The sequence below is a fragment of the Phocoena sinus genome, chromosome 4, assembly GCF_008692025.1.
Source record: "Phocoena sinus isolate mPhoSin1 chromosome 4, mPhoSin1.pri, whole genome shotgun sequence".
Classification (NCBI taxonomy): Eukaryota; Metazoa; Chordata; class Mammalia; order Artiodactyla; family Phocoenidae; genus Phocoena; species Phocoena sinus.
Window position 1 is genome coordinate 130,618,967 of NC_045766.1, and position 15,590 is coordinate 130,634,556.

Genomic DNA, 15,590 nt, shown 5'->3' on the forward strand with positions numbered 1-15,590 from the left:
GCAGCTTCTGACCTCCATTGAGGAAGTGCTTAATCCTCCTTTGGGTAATAGAATGTTTTTCTTTTTTTCATTTTATTATAATATATGCGAGGGCAGGGACCACATCTCTCTTCCTTACTGTGGTATCCCCAGAACCTAGAATAGTGCCTCAAATGTGGTGGACACTTTTATTTTTTTGAATGAATTTTCCCTCTTTAGTATCCTTTTATATTCACAGATGTTCCAAGTACCAGTTAAACTATTTATAAAATTAGATTTTAAAACACAAAAATGAATGGTTTCATTTTACTATAATCACTAGGTATTTGGTATAAACTAAAATAATTTTTTGAACTCAGTCAGAAATGGTTCTATCAGGCTGAAAAGGTAAGAGGATTCATCAAAATAGCGAAGTAGACAGCTGATGACACTTGGAAACCAAACGTGAATAAGAGCAAGTAATGGGGAACAAACCAACACTCAAAATTATTCTGGAAAAAAAACCCTGTTGTTTTATTATTATTTAGAAAGAACACATAGCAATTTATTGGGATGAAAGAGAAAAGGTGAAATAAGTGAACATACAAATTAATTTCAAAAGAATCAGTGCTGCTTCCCAAGTAATCTCGGTCTATGTGAGCTTTTGAAACTTTTGTATTTCTTATATCTGTATGCATAAACGAGTTATGTATATAGATATATGGAAACACATACACAGGTGTCAGAAATCCTTTCTCCAAAAACCTGTAGCGAGCATGTGTTTTTCTTCCTGAAAGCTTCCTATAGGTGTTTTCCTGGCTCAAGCCACACTCTCTTTTCTCTGAGTTCGTCTTTGATGACAAGTGAGGATACTTGTGAAGGAAGATTTCCCCTTAGTTCTTGACTTTTTCTTTAGCTTTTTCTGATTTTTGAGTGAGATTCCCAGTTCTTCCATGATGGCATTGAAAGAGAGACACTAGAGAACATGAAATAATAGAGCATCAGTTTAACCCACTATCTCCGTGGTTCGTTGATCTGTCTCTTGCCTAGGTTTTTATGATTATGAGATATTGGTCTAAGACAACTGTGCCACAGGTAAATCCCCAGCCGGTTCCCACACCACCTCCTCCACCCACTGCCCCCCCACCCCCACCTTTTCTACTTGTGGAAACTGATTCGACAAGTGAGCTGGGCAAAATTTGGGGTTTTATTCACAAATGAAGTAGCATAAAACTACCCAGGTAGGCTCTCAAAATAGACAACTTACCTTTGCGGAGACACCAAAATAGAGTTAAATTAAGTCATTTCCCCCAGTGAGATGATCCAAACATTGATAGGTTTATCAAGGCATACGGACACTTCAGTAATGCTATAGAAAATGAACAAACCTTCTCTACACCAAGGCTTTGTTTTTTTCTCCCATGAAACCTTACTTTGTTCCTAAAATAAAATCTAATTCTTGATGACTTTCCTTTCTGATAAAAAAAAAGAAAAAAAAAACAATTTTAAATTGTATATTTTCTCCAAAAAAACAGAGAGATCTGGCAGCAGCAATGATGCAGCTGTGGTTGAAATGAAAATAATATGGTACTGAACTGCACAGCAAAGATGATGGCATAATACAAAACAAAAATGGAATTATGATTATAAAATGTTATGCATATGCAGATGGCATATATATGCATACATATCTATTACAATTACACTATGTCTGTTCACATGCACGATATATAAATGGTGTAATAAGACATAATTTGCTGTCATTTCTTCCAGCCAAGATAAGATCTTTGAGTGACAAATTTCTGCTTGTATAGAGATTTCTACAAAGTAGTGTTGTTTTTGATGAGATTGCTCCTAAAACTTTCTGTAAAAACCCAAAGGCTTTGGTAAAGTTTATGGAAGTGCAAGCATTATTCCTTTACCATTAATTCACAAAATAGACATAGTTGAAAGCCAAATGATAACATGTCACCGGATGATTTCGTTAGGATGTGAGTGCCTGATAGGAAGAAATTGGTGCCCCATGTGTGCAGAGTATGGAATGTCTTCTGTGGTCCTTGGGTATCAATGTGCAATGTTCTTTTTTGAAAATTTACACTCTATTTTGTTCTATAAAAGAGCTGATGTATTTGATATAAGTAGTATTTTTAATTTATCTACTTGATTTGAAAACCAGACTTACAAATTTAGATTCTAGGTATAAATTATCCGCTTACCAGACATACACCTCTAAAAAAAACCTAGCTGTTTGCATATGAGTTCTTGTCTCTTTTGCACCTAAGTGTTTATAGGATTTGAATTTAATTTCCACTTTCCTATGGTATGAAAAAATGAAAATTCAGGTCACGCATGTTAATTTTCTTTCAAAGGGTAAGTTGTAGCTTCAGTGAATTGAGAGGGTGTCAGGCAACGCAAAGGAAAATTCAGGAATGTTTTCCATGAATTATACTTCAAAAAATGCTACAGCAAGTATGTCACAAATGAGATATAATTTTTGTAACATTATGTGATGTGAAATTTGTGTTGCTGCTAAGATGGAATGGATATTTTATAGTGTCACTGTGGTAGACAGTGTTGTATTGGGGTTTTGCAAACTTTGTTCAGAAATTTATCTGAATGGAAGAAAGTGTTTTTACACAGGACGTTTCTGGTTTCAGAAAGTTCATTAAAGTGGGAGGAGAGGAGAGAGGGAAGGAAGAAGTGTCAAGGATTTTACATACGCTGTTACACATAAACTTCACAACAGCCTTATAAAGAAAGAGTTATTATGCCCATTATATAGATGGGGAAATTTACTGTTAGAGATTTAGGTAACTTGCCTAAGAAATATGGCTCATAAGATAAAGAGCTTGCATTTGAACTCAGCCTGTCTGACTCCCCAAACTTAATTGCTTTCACTTGAAATCTGCTACACCATCATTAATTCTTTTTATTAAATTATTATAAAGTGCTTTCTGTGGATTCTTTCCCCATAAAATATGCTAAGAAATTATAGTCTTTTTGTTTTATTTGAACTCTCAAATGTTTGATTTTAGACTCTTCACTTTGTTTTGCACTGAAATGACAAAAATGGGTCTCTAGATGTGACTCATGTGGAAGACACAACCAGTTTTACAACACAACTTGAAATCCTTCCTTAACCTCTTTTGGGTAAAGGGGCAGTCATAGATCTTATCTTGACAATATGTATCGTTTTTTCTTTAAAAACAAAATCCTCCTCCAAATTTTTTATTGCCTTAAAATACAACAAACTTCTTTTCTTTCTTTCTTTTTTTTTTTTTGATTAACCCTGGGTATTTATTTCTTGCTGCCTGTGTGAGAGTGAATATAAATATAGTTTTATCAGTGGTCTGGTTTCTCTGTCTTTGGTCACAAACTGTGATTTCTTTTTGATTCTTGCTTTGTCTCCAGCTGTCAAAAAGAAAATGGCAAGATATGGGGGATGACCTTTCTGCTTCCAAGTTTTTGCTGTAGTCACAAAGAAAGATGACCTTTAAGGCCCCTACAAGCCATGAACTTGAGCAAGTCACACACTCTCATATCCACAGGAAATGAAACTGTGAAGGTCATCTTTCAGCACAGAGTGGCATGGGAAGGGCTCATATTCATTAATCAATTTGCCTATTATAATCTAAGAACTAAAACTACATATAACATATAAAGATTGAGCTTCTGAACTAGGATCAAAATTATAGTTGCTTTCCACAATTTTCACTTCTGGACTTGGTTTTCATGAACCCCTTCATGTTCATACAGCCACAGAAAAGCTATATTTAAAGCATGAAGGTTCACATTTCTAAACTCCTTCATTAGAGAGTATCAAGCATAATGATGTCGACCTAGCTGCTTTGCTCTAGAGGCAGGGAAACTAGGGGTAGGATACTGCAGCAGTATCCTCCAGTGCTTTGCAAACTCTAAAGTCCCCTGGTAGCTTGGATCCTAGGTCCTCCCATTTTTCTCTGGTGGATGGAATTCATATTTTTAGTGGATCTACATATATAACCATGAGTTATAGTTATGAGTTGGCTCCTGGTGTCAGAATGCTGGAGTTGAAGTTACAGCTATGCTGCTTAGTAGCTGTGTTACACTGAACAAGGTGTTTATTTTCTCTTTGACTCAAGTTTTCTTATCTGTAAAATGGAAACAATAGTAGAGTCCTTTTCGTAGAGCTATTATGAGAATCATCAAGTTGACATACATAAAACACTTAGCATAATACTTGGCACATAGTAAGTACTCTCTTTCTTTAAAATAAAATGTTATACATCACTAGAAATATTTTAAGTCTACAGCACTCGCTGATCTATCATCTATCTATCTATCTATCTATCTATCTATCTATCTATCTATCTGTCATTATCTATTTTTTTTTAGTGAAGTGGAAAAACAGTGACAATTTGATGCTTCTTTAATTTTAACCTTTGCATGCCCTTCTCTGCACCAATTCCTTTGAACTTTTTATACCAGTGTTTTAGTTCAAGTAGGCTCTATACATGTTTAAAGCATAGAATTTTCAGTGTCTATTATTATTTGTTTTACACAGCCCATAACACGTTTTGGTGTTTATGTAATAATAGGCTTTATGACAGCTTGTATCTTGCGCATGATAGGTGGCCATCTATAAGAAGAGAATGGAAACTAACTGCAGTTCCTTACCATTTAAAAGTATTATCATCTTAGTGCATAAGGACCCATTTACAGTGAATCCCCATGATGATAAGTTTGATAGGAAAATTCACTTATAAATGAATTTACAGTAGTAAACAATGTGACTGCCAGTTTTGCTGTTCCTGGCACTATCCAAAGATAAAGTGAGGGGTGTGTGTGTGTGTGTGTGTGTGTGTGTGACTTCTCTCATAGAAGAAAGGAAACTGAGAAATAGAAGTTAGTCTATTAGAGACTGTGGCTGAAACTTCAACTAACACTGTAGCTCTCTTGGCTTTAAAAGAAGGACCTGCTTCTTTATTCTGCAGAATGTCATCCCTCTTCTCCACTTCTTCAGTGCCTGTGGTGTGTCCCCCACGAGCCCCCCTTTCTTTCCTTTCTCCTGCCTTGTTTTACATCCCTCTTTGGCTTGTTTCGCTTTATAATTGTTGACTGCATGACATCTCCTTTGGATTAACCCCAAATATTTGATTTCTTGGTACTAGAGTGAACCTGAACATAAATTATTCTCCTCTCCTGACACCTTCATCCTTTTATTGCAAATACTGCCCTGGAAATGTTGGGGGGAGCTAATCAAGTTCTTGTTTTAAAATAAGCTGCCTTAGGGAAAAAAAAGTCTAGGGTGGAGAATGTTTTTTTTATGTTGTAGGAAAAGTTGTGTGCTAGAATTTGATTGTAGCTTACAATATTGAAAGAACCGAGGCTAAGCTTTCATACTGGTTGCAAACTTGGCATCAAGATGTGAGTATCAGATTGATTCTCGTTGTATATTTAACATTTATGCATTTCATTCACTGGTAAATTTAGGAGAACTACTTTGAATACGTAATTTTAAGGGTTTTGCTGACAAATTATTTTTTAGAAGGTCTGGCCTAGCCAAGAATATAATACAGATTTTACAGTTTTCTCCCTTTAATTTATTAGGCTCCTTATTCAAAGACATTTGAAGTGATCTGTGACATTGTCTAGTAAATTTTCACCTTATGCTTAGAAGAAAAGAAGAATATAGATAACAGTAATGTCATTTTATAGGTGTAAAAATCTTTCATTTTATGTATAGATCTGCTTTAACTTAAAGGCAGGCTGTGATTTGAAGTCTTTGTAAAGACCGCTCTCAGTAAAATATAGAATATCAGTAAATACAGAGGGGATAGGTTGCTGAGAAATAATGCGATTATTACTACTATTACTATTATTTCCTTGGTTTTGTCAAATTATTGCCATAGCTGTGCGGAGACAGTGTCTCAATGAAGAATCCTACTCGTATGTTTGCTACCTGAAGGCTTTGGACAGTCTGGTCACCTATCTGCACAAGTGTTTTACTTCTTCACAGGATAGTTGATAATCTAAGAACAGAGATCAGACTTTAATCATCCTGCATTAATTACACGAAGGAATAAGGAAGGGGAGTCTTGGAGTAACTATACAGGCACCTTCTTTGTGTGCAGTTCTCATGTTCCAGAACTCAGAATTTAGGCATCATTTACTCTGATTTTACCAATTTTCTGGGTTTATTCAGAATCCCTGGTCATCTTTCATGTAACCATCCTTAGGATTTTTAAAAAATGGATCTGAGAGGTTGAGAGTTAGTCACCATATTAGCTTTCAGAATAGTGGTTATGATGAATTGTACCCAGTAGATAATGAGGAAGCTGATTCTCATCTCCTAAGTCTGTGCTAAAAATCTCAGGTGGAGGAAATTTCGACACTGAACAAAAATGTCAAAGTGTGTTTCCCACGCTTATCCTCACCTGTGACCCAGACCCAATGGTCTTCCTTTCACAGACCATTTCCCTGCTGATGCTTTAAACTGGCTCTTCATTGGTAACCACTCCCTACAGCCCTGTCTTGCCTTCCTTTGGCTATAGCACGTAGACATCCCTAACTGATTTTTCCTGGTTCCTTTTAATGCCATGTTTTCACCACCTTTATGTCCTTTCACCTCTTTTCTTCCCTATTTCAGTTTTGTTCCCACACCTAAGGCTTGATGCTGACATTTTAGCTCTCTCAGATTCTATATTTAAGCTTCTAATTCTTTGCATGAAGGCATGCCCTAGAATTCTTTGTTTCCCTATCTGAGGTCTTTAAACCAAAAAATATATCTATGGGGGGCACAAGTTTACTTGATGGGGCCAGATACACAAGGATCATCTTTCTTGGGTTCATTTTTATTTAAAGATTTTATTTAGAAAACTTTTTCTTCCATTAAATTAAATGTAACTATAATGTTGAATGTTATTCTCTCTCTCTCTCTTTCTCTCTCTCTCTCTCTCTCTCTCTCTCTCTCTCTATCTATATATATACCTATTTTTTAAAGAATTCTTACATTTTTCACTTGGGGTGGCTGTCCAGCGCTATACCCCCAAGCTCTTAGGGTATAGGAAAATTTATTCTCTTCTAACATTAGTGATAATTTCATAGAAAACTTTGAAATGTGAAGTTAACACTGAGGCAGAACATTTTGATATTGATCTATGTACTTTTTCCAATTCTTCTGAATCTCAACTCTTTTTTCTATTTTTACAGTTGCAACAGGAGCTTTTATATGCATTGCCCACAGGGTAGGATGACACAGAGAAAAAAAAAAGAGGTAAATTTGCAGCTTTGAGTTTTTAAATAAACTTGTATAGACCTATGGAAGCTATTGCCGTCTTTGAAGCAATTAATTACAACAGCCATGTGTTTGAAAGAAGAAAAAAGATAGTGCTTTGAATTGTAAATTTGCCTTAGAGCCTTCGGGATCCAGCATATAGGACTGGTCATAGTGGTGAAGATAGGACTGTTCAGTGTCTGCTTTCAAGGAGAAATGTCTAACCAGGTGATGACACATCCTAGACGCTGAGGAATACCTGAGAAGGGCTCCCTCACTTGCCACTTCTGGGGTTAAACTTCCCTCACTTGCCACTTCTAGGGTTAAACTCCCAAGAGGTGGGACAAGGAAAATAGCCCGGTAGGTGAGGGGACCTAAGAACACAGGGAAATTGTGCCCACTCTCTGTTCTAGACTCTCAGAGGAAGCAGTCACTTGAGTGGAGAACTGTCCTCTGTCTCCCATGGCCTCTGGATAGTCTCAAGAGCAGTTGCCCCAGAAAGGGCACAGAAGTGGCAGACAGGTATCCCATTCAAGCCTGATGGCCAAAGAACAGACAGTTGTTTCTGCAGTGAGGATAAACTTCAGGTGGGCTCACATACCCAAGGGTAAGCAACTCTCTTTGCCTAAAAGTGGCAGAAATGTTGGTCTGCATGCCAAACCAAAGTGCCCACAGTGTCTTCTCCTCTCTGGAGTCATAGCCAGAGGCCAATGTAACTTTCTTCTCCAGGCCTCTAGCTTTTCTTTGTCTTCATTACAACTCCAAAACCTGCATCAGCCCCTCTTGAAGCCAGGAGCCTGCATGCTTCCTCTGGATTTGGTCTCATATGAACGTGACCAGGCTCTGTTCTGATAGCCTGAGTTAGTACCATGGGGACTGGCATTCCCTCACTTCACAGAGGAGAGGGCCTGGTCCTTCTGGCAACTCAGAGGCTGAGTTAGGGCCATAAAAATAAAATTCCAATAAATTCTTTGCATGCCTCGTTTCATGCAGAGAATGGCCCTGCCTTTGAGGTAAATTGACTCTGATGTAGGTTTTCAGATCCCCATAGTACCTGTGGACATAGCACAGGGAGTCCTTGGGGTACCAGCTTATACCCACATGTAGTGGATACACTTTTTTCTCAAGCTACAAACCCAGGTATACAGAAAACAAAAAAACTATGCGATGCCGTTAAAAAAATAACAGAATTCACCGTAGCTTATCGGTCCCCATCTGCTAGTGGATCTTGTCAACTCAAGGTAACTCACTTTTGATTTAAAACTAAGTTTTCATTTGGTTAATGGCTCAGTTAATACATGCCTCTTCTCATCTCTCTTCTCCTTTTTTCTTTTCCAGGGGTGTCTGGGCTTAGGAGAGGTTGATAGAGGGTCTTGGCATTGGTGATAGTGGGAGAAGCTTGTCCATGGCCACCCTCTATCCTTTTGATTCCCCCTGGGGTGTGACATCCTGCCAGGCCATGGATGCTGCTCTCTATCTCTGCTGCATCCTCTGAGATGACTGTGGTCTCACCATGGTCTCAATGTCAGGTCTACACTTTGAATCGTTTCCCGTCCAGCCTCAAGTCTTCCAATCCTCTGGTTCTCCTCAGCCCTTCCACAAAGCTCTTTGTTGGGAAAGGCCATGAATTTTTAGATGCTTTCCCTGGAATGCTCTGGGGTTAAGCAAGGCTCTATGAAGCTGTTCAAAGGATCACTGCCTAGACATTGATATTCTACCATTCAGGAGACAGTTGGATGTATGATATCTCTTAAAGTCTTGCCATCTCCTGGGTTACAAACTGTGAACACAACAATGGCACTTTCTGTTCAGGATCCACCCTGAAATTTTCTGAGGTTTCTATTTTCCTGTCCCTCTAAGTTAGGACTTGGCTCAGGGATGGTCATTAGGCCTTCTCAGGGATTCGGCTAGCATTTAAGCTTAATGATTTCCTTTTAATATTTTCTTTCTTTCCTAGTGGTCAAAAATGGGTCAGGGATTGGAAAAAGAGGTAGGAGAACATTATTATGTATATTTCCTCAACCTTGACCCTCTGGGATTTAGCTTTTGCTAATTATAGATAAACTTTTTGAATGAAAACAACTAACTTATTTAACAAAGCACTTAGCTTTTGAGATTGAAAGCCATGGTTTTTAAGATTTTTGTTTGTGCTACAAGTTTGTAAAATCCACTTAAAACTGAAAAGCTAGGACTTTGAGTCATCTCTAGCATGGAAGCAACGTATATAAAAATCTTGATGCTTGATGGTGGAGGAAGGTAGGGGTAAAATCAATGGAGAATAAAAGCACATCATCCTTTTCCTTTGTTTCCTTTTGTCTCTCTTTAGCAGAATTATTTAAGTTCCACTTACAGAATAGTTTCCAGAGCACTCCAGCCCCGTTGATCTCCCTCGTTCTGGAATTGTGATTAATTGGTTTCATAGCTTCGACTAGCTCCTAAGTTTATCCCCCCCCCCATTTTTATACCTAGTCTATAGGCTCACCAAAGTCAAAAATTATTCCACTTCAGAAATCTTCACTGTGTTTGTAATGATTTGCTTATGATTTATTGGATGGGAACCCTCTCAGTCTTTGATGCCATGATAGCTGTTTTTCTCTATATCCAGAGCCAGGCATTCTATCCTAAGTATTGGCAGGGCAAGGTAATTCTGTTTATTACCATAAGAATTTAATGTGTTCAACATAACCACACAATCTTAATAAATATATAAATATATATATAATATATATATACACAAATATGTTAATGTATATACATATATGCTTAAGTGTGTGTGTGTATATATATATATATATATATATACACATAAATTCTCCAAGTTTTTTTTTCACTGTTTCTACATTTTAACTTTCTTCCCACTTTCTACTAGAATTAAAAAATATCGTGGTTGGAAAAGAATTTTAACTGCAACCCCCTCTTTCCACAGATGACAGAACTGAGGATGAGGGAAGTACAATGACTTGCCTAAAGACACATAGCCATTCGGCAGCAGTACAGAGACTTGGATTCTTGGCTTGTGATTCCCAAGTCACCTTTCCATTGGGCCACAAACATCTTTCAGAGTTTGGTTTACATGGTGGTGCCAACTTGAACATTTGAAAAGTTATTTCTAAATGGATGTTAATTGCTTTCTGGCCTCTCTGTTAATTAATGAATGTTTGGGTTTCCAGGCAAAGAAAAGCCTCTTTGCACAATTACAGAAATAACCTGATTAGAGAGACTTTTCCAAATCATTTGCTAAATAAGTTAATCAGACTACAGAAGAAATAAAGCCAAGGACATTTGGATATTTGATAATGTACCAAGTGACCGTGAGGAAAGATAAATACTAAATGAGAGCAGGCTATCTATAGACAGTAGTTTTTTAGTTCTTATGGTTGGTAAAGTCTAAGTGATCAAGAGAACATTCGTTTTTGAAGTTGGAAAATCGGAATATTTTAATATTTTAAGTCAGAACCCTCCAGTTGAAAAAAGACAAAAAATTCTGGCTAAGCTGAATTAAAAATTTTAATCGGTAAGGAGAACTACAGTAACTTCTTTACATCACTCTGGTTTTACTCATTATTTTTGTGTGTATTTGGATGTATACATTGTAATGTGGAAAATCATTGCTGTGCAGTATGACCAATTAGCCATGTTTGGGCTGACAACTATGAAGCTTAGATTCTGCAGGGTGCTGAAACCACATAAAACATTTGTAATGTTGGTTTTCTATCACAAGAATGCCTTTCTTTTTGCAAAGAAAATTTCTTTGAAAATTTAAAGGAGAATCCCATTTTCCATGATACCAGTCTCTGTGGAAAGGATTTTGAAAGCAAAAATGATTTTAATATGCTTGTGCATCTGGACATAAAATTCCATAACTGTAAGAAGCATAATGAGATGGTTCCTAAAGGCAAGTTAAAACTGCAGCATCAAGCAGAATTTTTTCATTATCAATAAGAGTTAATTAATAATGTCACTTGGTACAGTGAGATGAGCAGAAAATAGTATAGGAAGTAAGAATGCTTTGCTTTCCTTTTGCTTTTCAAGGCTGTTCAGGCTACTTTTAAATTGCTTACTAGGAAGTAGACCTTAGAGTATAAGGGTCATGGGCTTTGAAACTAATTGGGATCCATTATTTTTCTGCTTTGCCACAGATGGCTCATATAGAACATAATATAGTGCTAGGCAAATGCAGTGAGGTATTTAGAAATAATTTTCCTTGGATAGGTTTATAATCATATAATCCAGTTGATTTTCCTAAGGGCACAATCTCTATCCAACATGTATTCTTTAGGTAGTTCTAATTTTGCTGGAAAATCTTTAAAATAATTCAATTTATAATTTTAGTCTAAAACAAAATAAGCTTTAGTTTTTCCCTTACTACATTAGGTTATACAGCATTGTTAAGAAATAAATTAGACATTACATGCTCCATAGTTGTTGATGTATTTTTCAATCTTTTCATACCTCTCTGCTCTCTTCCTAAATTTAAACAATATTTCTCAGAGTATAATCCACAGATAATCTGCCAGTGTTAATAAAAACTCACACTTACCACCTAATTTGAAGTCACACTGCTGTATTCAAGTTAATTTTAATAAAAACTCATGCATACCAACTACTTTTCAGTAAAACAATGGTATTTAGGATTGTTGGGAGGAAACTCATGTAAGAAAAACTATTTTAAAAAAACCCTGCATTGAAGATAATTTTATGAAAAGTCATGACCTAATTTTAGAAAAAAAACCCTGCTATATTTAAGCTAATTTTTATGCAAATCAATGTGCACAACTAGTTTTAAGCATTCATTTTCAGGTTTAGTTAAAAATTCCAATTCCTGGACTATACTTACTGAAGAGGGACCTCTGGAGTTACAGCCAATAATCTGTATTTTAAATAATTTCCCCAGGTAATTCAGATGTACACTGAAGTCCAAAAACCAGTGACATAAAAAAATAGAGTTTGAAATTTTTTCTTTTATGTTCAAGACGCTTTTTTCCCCTAAATTCACTTAAAGTGCAATGGCTCCTCTTGGGGTCACTGTGGTCTTAGTGGTCATTTACTTGATGGCAAGAATTGGTTGTCTGAGAGCATATATTATATAAAAGGAGAAAGAGGAAAGTATAAGAAACTCAGGGTCTGAAATGAATGGCGGATTTCTCAAGGGAGGAATAAAGCACAGAGAGAGAGCAGAAAACTGCCTACTTGAGTATCTTGAGTAGGCCTACCACTTATGGCTGAACAGGAAGATTATCAATTGAATATAATGACATTTCCATCTCAAAGATGTTCACAGATTCTTCTTGGATTCTCCTTAGAGAGGGTTTATTAAATATTTGATGCTAAATATATGCTGTATATCTTGCTTGAAATTAATGATCCTGCCTCTAGAATCAATCAGTAAATAGCAACAACTTATTGAGTGCCAATTATACATAGAAGAGTATGCTTTAGGTCATTACTACCCACTAGAATCAACAGAGTACCTTAAAAACTGCTATTGTTCTGCCCCCACTCCAGATGAATGAAATTAAAATTTCTAGAGTTGAGGTTCATACCTTCCACTGTATGTCTTCATAGATTGCCATTTTGGATCCTTCCCTTGGGTGCAATGAACTTGCCATTGATTTTTAATGCTTGTGAGAGGGAAAATGGTCTCAGAGATAGTTTGAACCTCTAAATTGAAAAACCTGTTTTCCAAACCAACTCTCTTTTAAGGTATGTGTTAAATTGTATTTATTGCTCATTTTACCAGAGAGCAATACTTAATTTCTCTATAAGGAACTAACGTCTGTTAACCAATATTTATTAACAGGCCTCTTATAAATGATTTAATTTTCTATGCCATTATTTTATTTAATTATCAAAGCAAATGTAAGTCAGTATATTACCTTCATTTTTCAAATGAGGAAATTGAGGTTCAGAGAAGTTTCAGAAAAAAAAATCCCCGATAATAAATGTTATTGTTTATTGAATGGCAACTCTGTGCTAGGCATGGTATTAGGTGTTTTGTTCATTATCACTGGATAAGATACACATTATCATACAAGTGTTCCCTGTAGAAAATTGGTCTGTCAATATGCTTTGGAGGAAAAAAGATTCTGTGATCTAACAGGTTTGGGAAGTACTGGATACTTTTCCTTCTTGTTGAAAATTCTCAATGTATTGTAACATATTAAACATACTGAAATGTCATGAGTAAAGGGGCATTTGTCCTAGTGCTCCATGGGTTACTCGACCATGAAAATCTTATTTTATTTTGTTTTTTTTGCGGTACATGGGCCTCTCACTGCTGTGGCCTCTCCCGCTGCGCAGCACAGGCTCCGGATGTACAGGCTCAACGGCCATGGCTTACGGGCCCAGCCGCTCAGCGGCGTGTGGGATCCTCCCGGACGGGGGCACAAACCCGTGTCCCCTGCATCGGCAGGCAGACTTTCAACCACTGTGCCACCAGGGAAGCCCAAAATCTTATTTGAGTAACACTTGCCAATGAAAACCAGTTTGAAAAATACTCCTTCAACACAACCTTATGACCTAGAAACTATATCCCCCTATTACATATTAAAAAACTAAGGCTCTGAGAAATTCAGTTATTTGTCTACAGACATTCAGCAAGTGACTCCACTAGAACTTGAACCTAAATTTGGCTGATTTAGAAAATTCTCTTCTGATTCTACGTCTAGGACTCTGGGTCATTGACTCTGATATCTATTTTGGAGTCACCTGTTAGTAAATGTTAACCTCTGAAATAAAATTGTAGAAAGGATTAAATGTAATACAGTAAGTCCCCTACATACAAAGGAGTTCCTTCCGAGATCGTGTTCATAAGTCCAATTTGTTCATAAGTCCAAAAAAGTTAGCCTATGTATCTAATCGGCTATATAGTACTGTACTGTAATAGGTTTACTTTTCACACAAATAATACATAAAAAACAAACAAACACAGAAAATAAACGTTTTTAATCTTACAGTACAGTACCTTGAAAAGTACAGTAGTACCAACTACATCACCGCTGCTTTTATGCTTGCTTCTGGACATCCTGGACTTGAAATAAAGACACTATACTACTATACACTATACTACTGTACTCTATACAGTACTGTACAGCAAAGTCCACAAAAGCACAACCACCTGTAGAGAATGTACGCACGTGACAATGTATGCCGGATACGGGAGTTAACTTACGTGACTGGACATGAGAACGCACGTTTGCATCTTTGAAAGTTCTCAAATTGAAGGTTCGTATGTAGGGAACTTACTGTACTGTATGTTAAAACACTTTGAAACCATAAAATAATATGTAACTATCAGAATTAGGCAGTATATAGAATCAATGAATTATGTAATATTTATTTCAACATCTGATGGGTTTTTTTTTTTGTGTGTGTGTGTGTGGTACGTGGGCCTCTCACTGTTGTGGCCTCTCCCGTTGCGGGGCACAGACTCCGGACGTGCAGGCTCAGCGGTCAAGGCTCACGGGCCCAGCCGCTCCGCGGTATGTGATATCTTCCCGGACCGGGGCACGAACCCGTGTCCCCTGCATCGTCAGGCGGACTCTCAACCACTGTGCCACCAGGGAAGCCCCATCTGATGTTTTTGATTATGAGGATGTGAACTCTGATCTAGGGCAAATAGTATGTTGATTTTACCCCAATAACAGCTAATAAATGTCAGTGTAATTTATAGACATTTCCTTAAAAGTATATTTATTTAAAGAAGAAACCAAGACTGAGAAACAATCAGGGCAAGAGTCAACTCTCCTGAACATGTTTTACTGGAGAAATCTAGAGTTGATTGAAGAGACTCGTGATTCAGAAATTGGAACCCATTTAAAGCTAAGCAAAGAGAAGGCAAAATGCTACATGATTGCACAGATGGTCTATCTCTACTTCTGAGAAATATATTTTTTTGGGATCACTTCACATGTCAAAAGGTAACCCCATTAAGGAGAACAAAGATCAACTTATCCCATATTGAGGGAAGATGAAGGGCATCTTCAATTCCCCTGTTCACTGTGAAGAGGGAAAGAGCTTAGAGGGACAGCAGACATCCTGTCACAACAAATTAAGTATGTAGTTGGCTTTCTATGTCACAAACTCAGTTAGAGTGAAAATTATTTACAGCATTTTGAATGCAGGTGGGAAATAAATCTACAAAGATCCGTAACTAATGTGTGTGGAAATTCTTTCGTCTATTAACTTTTTCCTCCTTGTCCTTCTCCCCAGCATACTTGGAATTAATTGAAAATGGCAAAGGATCCAGAGGAATGAGTGTGAAAGTGTCGAGGCTCAGAAAAGATTGCTACAAAAACAACCACTCTCTTAGGACAGGAATGAAATAACATCTTGTGAAAAGATGTTCTTCAGTGCAAAGAATGAGGGCAAGTGAGTG

At 37.0% G+C, this 15,590-nt stretch overlaps 1 protein-coding gene across 7 annotated transcripts in view; it reads right to left on the reverse strand.

The window, feature by feature from the left end:
- Window positions 1-468: 468 nt before the first annotated feature.
- GRIK1 (glutamate ionotropic receptor kainate type subunit 1) overlaps window positions 469-15,590 on the reverse strand; it is a 427,625-nt gene continuing 412,503 nt past the window's right edge. For 4 of the 7 annotated variants that reach the window (XM_032630338.1, XM_032630343.1, XM_032630341.1 and 1 more), the window contains one exon: window positions 476-934. In XM_032630338.1, coding sequence (XP_032486229.1) covers window positions 779-934 — 156 coding nt within the window. In that variant the 3' untranslated portion in view covers window positions 476-778. Of the gene's footprint in view, window positions 935-1,346; window positions 1,434-15,590 lie in introns of all 7 variants that reach the window. The other 3 variants (XM_032630336.1, XM_032630335.1, XM_032630340.1) reach the window with 2 other exon arrangements.